Raw genomic sequence first — 14325 nt, forward strand, 5'->3', positions numbered from 1 at the left:
GCAGTAAAAGGGCTTAAACGCCAACGACGTGTCTCATACGTCGTTGGCGTTTAAGCGCTGCCCTCTGCAGCGGCGGCATGTGCCGCCGCTGCAGAGGGCTTCTAACCATGACAGCCCCCCTGGGCAATGTGCCAGGGGGGCTGTCATCAGGGTCCTGCGAGCCGATCGCTCGCAGGACCCTCCAGGAAGCAGCAGACGCGATCGCATCGCGTCTGCTGCTTCCTCCCTCTCCCCCAGCGCCGGCCCAAATGAGCAAGGAGCGATCGGGTCTTCAGGAACAGGTAAGGAGTTTTTTTTTTCTTGCATTTACACACTTTTACACACTTATACACACTTACATACATTTACACACACTTACAGCACACATTTTAGCATTTTTTTTTTTTCATTTTTCACACTTTTATACACTTATTTACACTCATATACACACTTACACACTATCACACAGCTTTTACACATGTACACACATGTATACACAAACACTTTGGTTTTTTTTTGTTTTGCTTTTTTTTTTTTTTTTTTTTCATTTTACCACTTTGTTTTTATTTTCTTTTACCTAAAAACTGTTTATTTTGACAACGTAACTATTGGATCAGATATTCTGGCCACTAATTACACTGTCATGTAACTTATTTTGTTGTTTCACTGATTTGCACAATTTTTGTGGTTTTATCACATGTTATCCCTATATAAGTGTTCCTGATCTGTTTTTAGCGTAGCTTTGCCAGGTGTAACTTTGGTGTACAAAATAACTTTACCTATTTTGAATTCATCAGAATGTGTACTTTCCTAAAATATATGGTTTTGTGGGGGATCTGTATAGTTAGGGGAAGTTTTGGCACATAATACACTGACAGGGGGCTCTGTGTGCAAAAGCTGAGCTGGCAGGCGAGAAATCCTTATGCGCTATTTTCATTTTGGGTTCAGTACATACCGCAGACTTTGGTATATCTATGCATATTGGGCATCAAACTGTTCAGTAGGCCTCTGGTGTTCCTATTTGGGGGGACTTGCCTTTGTACGCAAGAAATTGTGTGAGATAAATGCGGCAAATTGCAACATTTTTAGGCGATTTTCTGAAATGTCATAAAAACCGATAACTTTAGGAAAGCTTTGCGGCTTGGTACTTTGGTGTAGAAAGGACTCTTTACCCTTGTTGGATTTGTCAGAATGTGTACTTTCCAAAAATATATGGTTTTGTGGGGGTCACTGTATGGTTAGGGGAAGTTTTGGCACATAATACACTGACAGGGGGCTCTGTGAGCAAAAGCTGAGCTGGCAGGCGAGAAATCCTTATGCGCTATTTTCATTTTGGGTTCAGTACATACCGCAGACTTTGGTATATCTATGCATATTGGGCATCAAACTGTTCAGTAGGCCTCTGGTGTTCCTATTTGGGGTGATTTGTCTTTATCTGATCTTTATCAAGAAATTGTGAGAGATAAATGCGGCAAATTGCAACATTTTTATGCGATTTTCGAAATGTCATATAAATCTGCAAACTTAGGAAAGCTTTACAGCTTGGTACTTTGTAGCAATAAGAAATATTTACCCATTATAGATTCGGGGGGATGTGTATTTTCCAAAAATATATGGCTTTCTGGGGTGAATGTACTTTTTTTGTAGCATTATCCCACATAAAGGATGTAAATGTGTTGATTTTGCAGGAGCTGAAATGACAGATCATATGGGGGTTCCCATTGGGGCCCCTACATGCCACATACTTAGGTAAACCTATACATATTGGGCATCAAACTGTTCAGTGGGCCCCTGGCGTTCAAATTTAGGGTGTTTTATCTTGGTACCTAACACTATGTGGGAGATAAGATGCTGCAAAGTGGAAGCTTTGAGGGGATTTTTGGAAATGTCATCAAAATTGCTAACTTTAGAAAAGCTGTGCGGCTTGGTACTTTGGAGTAGAAAGACATGGGTACCCATTTTAGATTCGGGGGAATGTGTACTTTCCAAAAATATATGACTTTCTGGGGTGAGCGTACTTTTTTGTAGCTTTATCCCACATATAATGATGTAAATGTGTTGATTTTGCATGAGCTGAAATGACAGAAATGACAGTATATATGGGGGTATGTTCACATTGGGGCCCCTACATGCCACATACTTAGGTAAACCTATACATATTGGGCATCAAACTGTTCAGTGGACCCCTGGTGTTCAAATTCAGGGTGTTTTATCTTGGTACCTAATGCTATGTGGGAGATAAGATGCTTCAAAATGGAAGCTTTGAGGGGATTTTTGGAAATGTCATCAAAATTGCTAACTTTAGAAAAGCTGTGCGGCTTGGTACTTTGGAGTAGAAAGACATGGGTACCCATTTTAGATTCGGGGGAATGTGTACTTTCCAAAAATATATGGCTTTCTGGGGTGGGGGTACTTTTTTGTAGCTTTATCCCACATATAATGATGTAAATGTGTTGATTTTGCAGGAGCTGAAATGACAGAAATGACAGTACATATGGGGGTTCCCATTGGGGCCCCTACATGCCACATACTTAGCTAAACCTATACATATTGGGCATCAAACTGTTCAGGGGACCCCTGGCGTTCATATTTAGGGTGTTTTATTTGGTTACTTTATGACCTGTAGGAGATAAGATACTATAGACTAGAAGCTTTGAAGCGATTTTTAAAAAAAATCACAAATTTTGATAAAAACCAATAACTTTAGGAAAGCATTGCGACTTGATAGTTTGGAGTAGACAGACAGTTCTACCTATTCTGGATTCCCCAGAATCTGTTCTTTCCAAAAATGTACAATTTTCTGGGATAAACCTTCTGTTAGTGGAATTTTGGCCTTGAACTCCAAAGTATGCAGTTTTTTTGGAGCAGTGCTTTGGGAATTTGGTAGTGTACTGCTGGGAGTTTGTGGCCTATACAAGTGAGAAATCTCCATAAAACTATATGTGTTTGGTATTGGCACGTTCAGGAGACATGGGACTTTCCCAATCAGTTGTATATTCGTGCATAAAATAATTTTTGTTTCTAGTATGTGTGATTATATTATGGAAAATTTGATTTTTTTTGCATTTTTAGACATTTAGAAGCCTATATCTTGTTACAGAATTGGAATTACACAAAAATTCTACCATATTTTGAAAGCTTAGGTTGTTCTGAAAAAAACGATATATTGTTTTCCTTGGTAAACTAAAAGTCCCCCCGAGGAAAGGCCCCTAAAGTGAAACAGTGCAAAATGTTCAAAAACTGTCTGGCAATACAAGTTCCGCTTTGACCAAAATGGCTGGCAGTAAAAGGGTTAACCATGAAATAAACCCAATAGGGCTGTTCTGCCCCAATAAGGGGTAATTATATCTTAGTTGGGATCAAGTACAGGTACTGTTTTATTATTACAGAGAAAAGGGAATCATTTAACCATTAAATAAGCCCAATAGGGCTGTTCTGCCCCAATAAGGGGTAATTATATCTTAGTTGGGATCAAGTACAGGTACTGTTTTATTATTACAGAGAAAAGGGAATCATTTAACCATTAAATAAACCCAATAGGGCTGTTCTGCCCCAATAAGGGGTAATTATATCTTAGTTGGGATCAAGTACAGGTACTGTTTTATTATTACAGAGAAAAGGGAATCATTTAACCATGAAATAAACCCAATAGGGCTGTTCTGCCCCAATAAGGGGTAATTATATCTTAGTTGGGATCAAGTACAGGTACTGTTTTATTATTACAGAGAAAAGGGAATCATTTAACCATGAAATAAACCCAATAGGGCTGTTCTGCCCCAATAAGGGGTAATTATATCTTAGTTGGGATCAAGTACAGGTACTGTTTTATTATTACAGAGAAAAGGGAATCATTTGTAAATATCCCTATTCTATAGCGCTGATATGTTAAGTTGGACTGTGCAGTGGCCCTTTTAAAGTTATTGTGGAAGCAACTAATGTGGGTAAAATGTTGCCCCATGCTTGAAAGGGGTAGATCACTTTCAAATGAACTTTTTAGTATGTTTATGGAATGACCAGTTCTTAGCAACTTTTCAATTGGTCTTCTTTTTCTATTTGTTATATTTTTTAAATGATCACTGGGGGTCAGAAGCCAACAAACTTGCTCTGTGAGGCTACAGTTTTATTATTGTTATATTTTATTACATATTTTCCTATTCAGCCCCTCTCCTGTTCAAATTCCATGTCTCGCATCACTGCTTGGTTACCAGGGTAATTTGGACCCTAGCAACTACATAGCTGCTAAAATTCCAAACTGGAGAGCTGCTGAACAAAAAGCAAACTATTTAAAAAAACAAAGACCAATTGCAAATTGTTTGGAATATCGCTCTCTACATCATAATAATAGTTAATTCCTTTTAATAGGAGGCTATGATCTCCTTTAAAAGAGTGGAGCTTCTTCCTTTAATAGACAAAAGCTATTGAAATGATGTGCTTTATTAACCCTTCCCCTCAGCCGCTGGTAGGGAAAAGGTTAATTATGCAAGTTTATTTTCCATTCATTCAGGGAAAGGGTTAATGTTAAACTGGTTTTAAGGCAACCCTGCATTATACAGATAGCAATGAAACTATACAAATAAATCATAAGAGTTAAGGAGTTCCCAGAATTCCTTGTGTTTATTTGCATACTTATGAGGATATATATGCAAATAAACACAAGGAATTCTGGGAACTAATCCCAAAGAGCTTCAATGGTTTATCCTATAGGCTAAAGTGCAGCTAATGTGTTTGTATAGCAGAAGCCGGGATAACAGGGGATCGGATTCCCAACTACAAAGCGGTTTTGCCCTTCTGGGGGCAAAAGGGTAGAGGGCTCTCCCTGAGCTGATCAGAAAACCCTGCACTGATGAGCCCCAAGAAGGGCAAAACCGGTCTGTAGTTGGGAATCTGATCCACTGTTATCCTGGTTTCTGTGGCTGAGCTTTAGCCTATAGGATAAACCCATGTAAACGGAATGGATTAGTTCCCAGAATTCCTTGTGTCAAGGACAGTAACCATTCAAGGCAGTGGTGGGGTCAGCATTTTAATTAAATCATCTATACCTGTTATAAATGTATTTAAAAATCTGAGCTGTCAATCATATATTGCCTGCCCCGCCTCTATGCCGCAGGCATAGAGGCGGGGCAGGCAATATATGATTGACAGCTCAGATTTTAACTAACAATTACTTTAGCTTTCCATTCAGCACTTCCTATACATCACCTAGATGGTAAATGCATAAGATTTTGGGGTGATATAAAGCTTTGCCTTAATAACAGTGCAAACAAAATGGCGCCGGCCTGCCGGCTGTCACTACTAATTCCAAGACTGAAGGTAAAATAAATTCAATAATTGACACAGTGCAAGTAAAGTTTATTTTGCTCTACTCAAAAGGATTTGGAATTATTTCTTACGGTGACAGGTCCCCTTTAATAGAAACCAAAAGTCACATGATTTGACACTTTGATTCGTCCGAATCCGAATCTTTGCTGAATCCCGGATAAATGACGTGACTTTTCATCACATAAACACGCAAACTGCGTGTAGGTTTTTTTTTTAACCCTTACATAGCCTAAAAGGATTTGGGGATTCAGCCAAATCCCAAAGTAGTGACTTTGGCGCATCCCTTGTAAGGAGGGGACCATACGGCTGTAAGGCCGTGTTACTGTCGCTTTAAATTATTGTAATCTGTATAAATGCTCCTGGCGTAACGCATTGGCGCATCTGTGACAGCGGCACCGTTTCCCACCGCTACAGTGTGGGCCGAGTGTGTGACTGAGGCCTCGGGTTACAGTGAGACGGCTGACAGTTTGCTTACTAAGGGAAGGCTGACAGTTTGCTTACTAAGCTCGCACAACTATAATCGTTAACTTGTAGGCGAGAAAAAGGTCAGCGCCTCGGGTTAATGACAGCCCCACATTTCTGCTCAAGGTGCGACTGGAAACTGAAGTGGAAGCACATTTTTTTGTTTTTGCCCACGGTTTTCACACAAATATTTATTTTATCTTTAGGATTTTATAGATGAGCTCTGTACTAGGGGGAAGGCACACAGAGCTACTAGTAGCAGCTACTTGTCACAGCTACTAAAATAGACAATGCTGATTATTTACTGATAATTGTCTCTGTGTGTGTTTAGCAGAGGCAATTCTCAGTAGTGTCTATGGCAGGGGATTTTCTGGCGTTTAGTAGCTGCTACTAAGTAGCTTAGTGTGTCTTTACCCCTAGATGTAGAACCAATAAGCAAAGAGTTCTGGGTGCATTGTGGCCCCAGTGATACAAAGCCGGGGTGCCATTGCTCTGTGCCGACAGGAAGGAGATTGTTGCGCCATCGGGCCCCAGTGATACAAAGCCGGGGTGCCATTGCTCTGTGCCGACAGGAAGGAGATTGTGGTGCCATCGGGCCCCAGTGATACAAAGCTGGGGTGCCATTGCTCTGTGCCGACAGGAAGGAGATTGTGGCGCCATCGGGCCCCAGTGATACAAAGCTGGGGTGCCATTGCTCTGTGCCGACAGGAAGGAGATTGTTGCGCCATCGGGCCCCAGTGATACAAAGCTGGGGTGCCATTGCTCTGTGCCGACAGGAAGGAGATTGTTGCGCCATCGGGCCCCAGTGATACAAAGCCGGGGTGCCATTGCTCTGTGCCGACAGGAAGGAGATTGTGGCGCCATCGGGCCCCAGTGATACAAAGCTGGGGTGCCATTTCTCTGTGCCGACAGGAAGGAGATTGTGGCGCCATCGGGCCCCAGCGATACAAAGCCGGGGTGCCATTTCTCTGTGCTGACAGGAAGGAGATTGTGGCGCCATCGGGCCCCAGCGATACAAAGCCGGTGTGCCATTGCTCTGTGCCGACAGGAAGGAGATTGTTGCGCCATCGGGCCCCAGCGATACAAAGCCGGGGTGCCATTGCTCTGTGCTGACAGGAAGGAGATTGTGGCGCCATCGGGCCCCAGCGATACAAAGCCGGGGTGCCATTGCTCTGTGCCGACAGGAAGGAGATTGTTGCGCCATCGGGCCCCAGTGATACAAAGCCAGGGTGCCATTGCTCTGTGTCGACAGGAAGGAGATTGTTGCTCCATCGGGCCCCAGCGATACAAAGCCGGGGTGCCATTTCTCTGTGCCGACAGGAAGGAGATTGTTGCGCCATCGGGCCCCAGCGATACAAAGCCGGGGTGCCATTTCTCTGTGCCGACAGGAAGGAGATTGTTGTGCCATCGGGCCCCAGTGATACAAAGCCGGGGTGCCATTTCTCTGTGCCCACAGGAAGGAGATTGTTGTGCCATCGAGCCCCAGCGATACAAAGCTGGGGTGCCATTTCTCTGTGCCGACAGGAAGGAGATTGTGGCGCCATCGGGCCCCAGTGATACAAAGCCGGGGTGCCATTGCTCTGTGCTGACAGGAAGGAGATTGTTGCGCCATCGAGCCCCAGTGATACAAAGCCGGGGTGCCATTTCTCTGTGTCAACAGGAAGGAGATTGTGGCGCCATCGAGCCCCAGCGATACAAAGCTGGGGTGCCATTTCTCTGTGCCGACAGGAAGGAGATTGTGGCGCCATCGGGCCCCAGTGATACAAAGCCGGGGTGCCATTGCTCTGTGCCGACAGGAAGGAGATTGTGGCGCCATCGGGCCCTTGCTTGTTCCAAGTAACTTTGGGATATTTCTAAAGTTCAGGTTACGTAAGAGAAATCAATAAAACTTGCCGGAACACGCATGTTGCACTGCATTTTATTCTTGGAATTGTGTAAAGGGCAAGCGCACTTGCAGTTGGTCGTACAAGTCCAGACGTGGTTGGTAGTGATGTGCGGGCCGGGCTGATACCCGCGGGTTCAGGCCAACCATGGCACATCACTTGCCCCCGCCCACAACCTAACACTGATGGTCTTCTGGTAAATTTATAGACACGTGCCCAATATGCCCCACCCCTTCTGTGACGTCATTGCGGGGCGGGCTACCCCAGGATGGGGCAGTTTTCTCTTAACAGGAGCACCAGCCTGGGGTAAAAGGTAAACGATTAAGCAATTTTTACTTTGCCTTCTCCTTTAATATGTCCCCGTTTTTGGCTGCCCATAACATTCCTTTTGTTGTTACCTTTGAGTTTACTTTCAGTGTGATGTAAAGAGTAATAGTCTGAGACAATTTGCAATTGGTCTTCATTTTTTTATTATTTGTAGTTTTTTTAGTTATTTAATGTTCAATTCAGCAGCTCTCCAGTTTGGAGTTTCAGCAGCTATCTGGTTGCTAGGGTCCAAATTACCTTAGCAACCATGGTGTGATTTGAATGAAAGACTGATGAATAAGAGAGGGGCTGAATAGAAAGATAAGGAATAAAAAGTAACAATAACAATAAAACTGGAGCCTCACAGAGCAATAGGGTTTGGCTGCCGGGGTCAGTGACCCCCATTTGAAAGCTGCAAAGAGTCAGAAAAAGAAAGCAAATAATTCAAAAACTATAAAAACTAAAATGAAGACCAACTGAAAAGTTGATTACAATTGGCGATACTAAAAGTTCACTTAACCCCTTTGATGTGGGTTGTTGCAAAGTCTTTTTTCCTTTCACAATGTGTGTGTGTTGGGGGGGGGGGAGCAAGTTATTGTGGGACGCGGTGAGGGGCTCAGTACAGGAAGTGTAAGTGCCTGCGCTGCAACACAAGCAATAGGGGAAGCAAAACCCTCCCACGCAGGATTTTATTCTCACTTTTACTGGCACTAATATAATAAAATGTAATAAAGTCGCAAACATCCAACAAGTGCTGGGAACTGGGGCAGCCAATCAGAAAGGAGCAATTGCTGGGCAGCACTTTGGCTCTAAAGCTCTTATAGGGGGGGGGGGTTCACCTTCAACTTTTAGTAGGTTATAGAAAGGCCAGTTCTAAGCAACTTTTCAATTGGTCTTCATTATTTGTTTTTCATAATTTTTGAGTTATTTCCCTTCTTCTTCCAACTCTTTGCAGCTTTCAAATGGGGGTCACTGACCCCGGCAGCCAAACCCTATTGCTCTGTGAGGCTCCAGTTTTATTGTTATTGTTACTTTTTATTCCTTATCTTTCTATTCAGCCCCTCCCCTATTCATATACCAGCCTCTCATTCAAACCACTCCCTGGTTGCTAAGATAACTTGGACCCTAGCAACAAAATAGCTGCTGAAACTCCAAGCTCCTGAACTGAAAATGAAATAATTTAAAATGAAGACCAATTGCAAATTGCCTCAGAATATTACCCCCTACATCTCAAAGGTGGACATCCCCTTTTAACCCATTTGTGCAGCTGCTTGGCTGCTTAATAGTGTACCATTATCTCCCAATGAGGAATTCAAGTATATTCCTTTGTCAGTAACCAAATTGATGAATAACCCATTCAGGCATTACGTTCTGCATAGCTAAATCTCCGCAGTTTCTTCCGGTTCAGCGACCAGACCTGTCCCATACACTTATTAGGCACCGTCCCAACAGGGGAACCATAGCGGCTCTGTTCATTAGCACGGCACGGTTCATTTGGCACAACATGATGGGACTTTGTTCTCACTGCTCTTTGTGAAGGGGCAATTCTATGTGCGCTCACTTATTCTGAACTGAAAGCCAAAGTTTAATATATATATATTCATTTTTTTAATATTTACTGGTGGCGTTCTTTATTTATGTAAGTGCTTAAAGCAGCAGCCTTATCACTCTACAGTTGGTATTGATGTTGGTATATATATATAATATGGATAGGTCAGTGTGGGTCTGTATGTGAGTGGATAGATAGGTCAGTGTGGGTCTGTATGTGAGTGGATAGGTCAGTGTGGGTCTGTATGTGAGTGGATAGGTCAGTGTGGGTCTGTATGTGAGTGGATAGGTCAGTGTGGGTCTGTATGTGAGTGGATAGATAGGTCAGTGTGGGTCTGTATGTGAGTGGATAGGTCAGTATGGGTCTGTATGTGAGTGGATAGATAGGTCAGTATGGGTCTGTATGTGAGTGGATAGATAGGTCAGTATGGGTCTGTATGTGAGTGGATAGATAGGTCAGTATGGGTCTGTATGTGAGTGGATAGATAGGTCAGTATGGGTCTGTATGTGAGTGGATAGATAGGTCAGTGTGGGTCTGTATGTGAGTGGATAGGTCAGTATGGGTCTGTATGTGAGTGGATAGGTCAGTATGGGTCTGTATGTGAGTGGATAGATAGGTCAGTATGGGTCTGTATGTGAGTGGATAGATAGGTCAGTATGGGTCTGTATGTGAGTGGATAGATAGGTCAGTGTGGGTCTGTATGTGAGTGGATAGATAGGTCAGTGTGGGTCTGTATGTGAGTGGATAGATAGGTCAGTGTGGGTCTGTATGTGAGTGGATAGATAGGTCAGTGTGGGTCTGTATGTGAGTGGATAGGTCAGTATGGGTCTGTATGTGAGTGGATAGGTCAGTATGGGTCTGTATGTGAGTGGATAGATAGGTCAGTGTGGGTCTGTATGTGAGTGGATAGATAGGTCAGTGTGGGTCTGTATGTGAGTGGATAGATAGGTCAGTGTGGGTCTGTATGTGAGTGGATAGATAGGTCAGTGTGGGTCTGTATGTGAGTGGATAGGTCAGTGTGGGTCTGTATGTGAGTGGATAGGTCAGTGTGGGTCTGTATGTGAGTGGATAGGTCAGTGTGGGTCTGTATGTGAGTGGATAGGTCAGTGTGGGTCTGTATGTGAGTGGATAGATAGGTCAGTATGGGTCTGTATGTGAGTGGATAGGTCAGTGTGGGTCTGTATGTGAGTGGATAGATAGGTCAGTGTGGGTCTGTATGTGAGTGGATAGGTCAGTATGGGTCTGTATGTGAGTGGATAGATAGGTCAGTATGGGTCTGTATGTGAGTGGATAGATAGGTCAGTATGGGTCTGTATGTGAGTGGATAGATAGGTCAGTATGGGTCTGTATGTGAGTGGATAGATAGGTCAGTGTGGGTCTGTATGTGAGTGGATAGATAGGTCAGTGTGGGTCTGTATGTGAGTGGATAGATAGGTCAGTGTGGGTCTGTATGTGAGTGGATAGATAGGTCAGTGTGGGTCTGTATGTGAGTGGATAGATAGGTCAGTGTGGGTCTGTATGTGAGTGGATAGATAGGTCAGTATGGGTCTGTATGTGAGTGGATAGATAGGTCAGTATGGGTCTGTATGTGAGTGGATAGATAGGTCAGTGTGGGTCTGTATGTGAGTGGATAGATAGGTCAGTGTGGGTCTGTATGTGAGTGGATAGGTCAGTATGGGTCTGTATGTGAGTGGATAGGTCAGTATGGGTCTGTATGTGAGTGGATAGATAGGTCAGTGTGGGTCTGTATGTGAGTGGATAGATAGGTCAGTGTGGGTCTGTATGTGAGTGGATAGATAGGTCAGTATGGGTCTGTATGTGAGTGGATAGATAGGTCAGTGTGGGTCTGTATGTGAGTGGATAGATAGGTCAGTATGGGTCTGTATGTGAGTGGATAGGTCAGTGTGGGTCTGTATGTGAGTGGATAGATAGGTCAGTGTGGGTCTGTATGTGAGTGGATAGATAGGTCAGTATGGGTCTGTATGTGAGTGTATAGGTCAGTGTGGGTCTGTATGTGAGTGGATAGGTCAGTATGGGTCTGTATGTGAGTGGATAGGTCAGTATGGGTCTGTATGTGAGTGGATAGATAGGTCAGTGTGGGTCTGTATGTGAGTGGATAGATAGGTCAGTGTGGGTCTGTATGTGAGTGGATAGGTCAGTGTGGGTCTGTATGTGAGTGGATAGGTCAGTGTGGGTCTGTATGTGAGTGGATAGATAGGTCAGTGTGGGTCTGTATGTGAGTGGATAGATAGGTCAGTGTGGGTCTGTATGTGAGTGGATAGGTCAGTGTGGGTCTGTATGTGAGTGGATAGATAGGTCAGTGTGGGTCTGTATGTGAGTGGATAGGTCAGTGTGGGTCTGTATGTGAGTGGATAGGTCAGTGTGGGTCTGTATGTGAGTGGATAGGTCAGTATGGGTCTGTATGTGAGTGTATAGATAGGTCAGTATGGGTCTGTATGTGAGTGTATAGATAGGTCAGTATGGGTCTGTATGTGAGTGGATAGGTCAGTATGGGTCTGTATGTGAGTGGATAGATAGGTCAGTGTGGGTCTGTATGTGAGTGGATAGTTCAGTGTGGGTCTGTATGTGAGTGGATAGGTCAGTATGGGTCTGTATGTGAGTGGATAGATAGGTCAGTATGGGTCTGTATGTGAGTGGATAGGTCAGTGTGGGTCTGTATGTGAGTGGATAGGTCAGTGTGGGTCTGTATGTGAGTGGATAGGTCAGTATGGGTCTGTATGTGAGTGGATAGATAGGTCAGTATGGGTCTGTATGTGAGTGGATAGATAGGTCAGTATGGGTCTGTATGTGAGTGGATAGGTCAGTGTGGGTCTGTATGTGAGTGGATAGGTCAGTATGGGTCTGTATGTGAGTGGATAGATAGGTCAGTGTGGGTCTGTATGTGAGTGGATAGGTCAGTGTGGGTCTGTATGTGAGTGGATAGGTCAGTATGGGTCTGTATGTGAGTGGATAGATAGGTCAGTGTGGGTCTGTATGTGAGTGGATAGGTCAGTATGGGTCTGTATGTGAGTGGATAGATAGGTCAGTATGGGTCTGTATGTGAGTGGATAGGTCAGTATGGGTCTGTATGTGAGTGGATAGGTCAGTGTGGGTCTGTATGTGAGTGGATAGATAGGTCAGTGTGGGTCTGTATGTGAGTGTATAGATAGGTCAGTGTGGGTCTGTATGTGAGTGGATAGGTCAGTGTGGGTCTGTATGTGAGTGGATAGGTCAGTGTGGGTCTGTATGTGAGTGGATAGGTCAGTGTGGGTCTGTATGTGAGTGGATAGGTCAGTGTGGGTCTGTATGTGAGTGGATAGGTCAGTGTGGGTCTGTATGTGAGTGGATAGGTCAGTGTGGGTCTGTATGTGAGTGGATAGGTCAGTGTGGGTCTGTATGTGAGGGGATAGATAGGTCAGTGTGGGTCTGTATGTGAGTGGATAGGTCAGTATGGGTCTGTATGTGAGTGGATAGATAGGTCAGTATGGGTCTGTATGTGAGGGGATAGATAGGTCAGTATGGGTCTGTATGTGAGTGGATAGATAGGTCAGTGTGGGTCTGTATGTGAGTGGATAGATAGGTCAGTGTGGGTCTGTATGTGAGTGGATAGGTCAGTATGGGTCTGTATGTGAGTGGATAGGTCAGTATGGGTCTGTATGTGAGTGGATAGGTCAGTATGGGTCTGTATGTGAGTGGATAGATAGGTCAGTATGGGTCTGTATGTGAGGGGATAGATAGGTCAGTGTGGGTCTGTATGTGAGTGGATAGGTCAGTATGGGTCTGTATGTGAGTGGATAGGTCAGTGTGGGTCTGTATGTGAGTGGATAGGTCAGTATGGGTCTGTATGTGAGTGGATAGATAGGTCAGTGTGGGTCTGTATGTGAGTGGATAGATAGGTCAGTGTGGGTCTGTATGTGAGTGGATAGATAGGTCAGTGTGGGTCTGTATGTGAGTGGATAGATAGGTCAGTGTGGGTCTGTATGTGAGTGGATAGATAGGTCAGTGTGGGTCTGTATGTGAGTGGATAGATAGGTCAGTATGGGTCTGTATGTGAGTGGATAGGTCAGTGTGGGTCTGTATGTGAGTGGATAGGTCAGTGTGGGTCTGTATGTGAGTGGATAGGTCAGTGTGGGTCTGTATGTGAGTGGATAGGTCAGTATGGGTCTGTATGTGAGTGGATAGATAGGTCAGTGTGGGTCTGTATGTGAGTGGATAGTTTGGTTGTACAGTCTAACACATACACCGAATTTGTAAATTCTAATAACTATTTCTCCCCCCAGACTGATGGACGTTTGCGCTTCTGCCCGAACTGACCGGGAAACTAAAGTGACGCTGGTGTTTGAGCACGTGGACCAGGACCTGAAGACTTACCTGAGCAAAGTCCCGCCCCCAGGTCTTCCACTGGAGACTATTAAGGTACCTACAGTTTTGTTTGGGGGGGGGGGTTGCCAATGATATAAACAAGCACACAAAATCCTCGGATATAACTGGTTTATGACCGTGCTCCCTCAACATAGTAACATAGTAAGTTAGGTCCATCACGTTCAACCATAATGCCTATGCCTTTCTAATCCAAATGGGGCCCTTGTGTCTGTTGGAAGGACCTACTGGTAAATAAAGCATTAGAGAGGGTATTATATGATCCCCTTATATATTTATATATAGTGACCCCCCCTTAACTGCCCCTTCCCCAGTGTAACCAATCCCAACTGGGCCAGCCTTTCCCCATAACTGAGCCCATTCTCTTTATCAGCTTAGTCGCTCTTCCCTGTACTTTCTCTATTTCATTACTGCCCCCCCTTATATATTTATGTATAGTGACCCCCC

At 44.2% G+C, this 14325-nt stretch overlaps 1 protein-coding gene across 1 annotated transcript in view; it reads left to right on the forward strand.

Moving 5' to 3' along the window:
• The window catches only part of cdk4 (cyclin-dependent kinase 4), a 36521-nt gene that overhangs the window by 8356 nt on the left and 13840 nt on the right, over positions 1 to 14325 (forward strand). The window contains 1 exon segment of the mRNA NM_001016742.1: positions 13779 to 13914. Within this exon segment, the coding sequence (NP_001016742.1) occupies positions 13779 to 13914 (136 nt within the window).

The sequence above is a fragment of the Xenopus tropicalis genome, chromosome 2, assembly GCF_000004195.4.
Source record: "Xenopus tropicalis strain Nigerian chromosome 2, UCB_Xtro_10.0, whole genome shotgun sequence".
In the NCBI taxonomy this organism is placed as follows: domain Eukaryota; kingdom Metazoa; phylum Chordata; class Amphibia; order Anura; family Pipidae; genus Xenopus; species Xenopus tropicalis.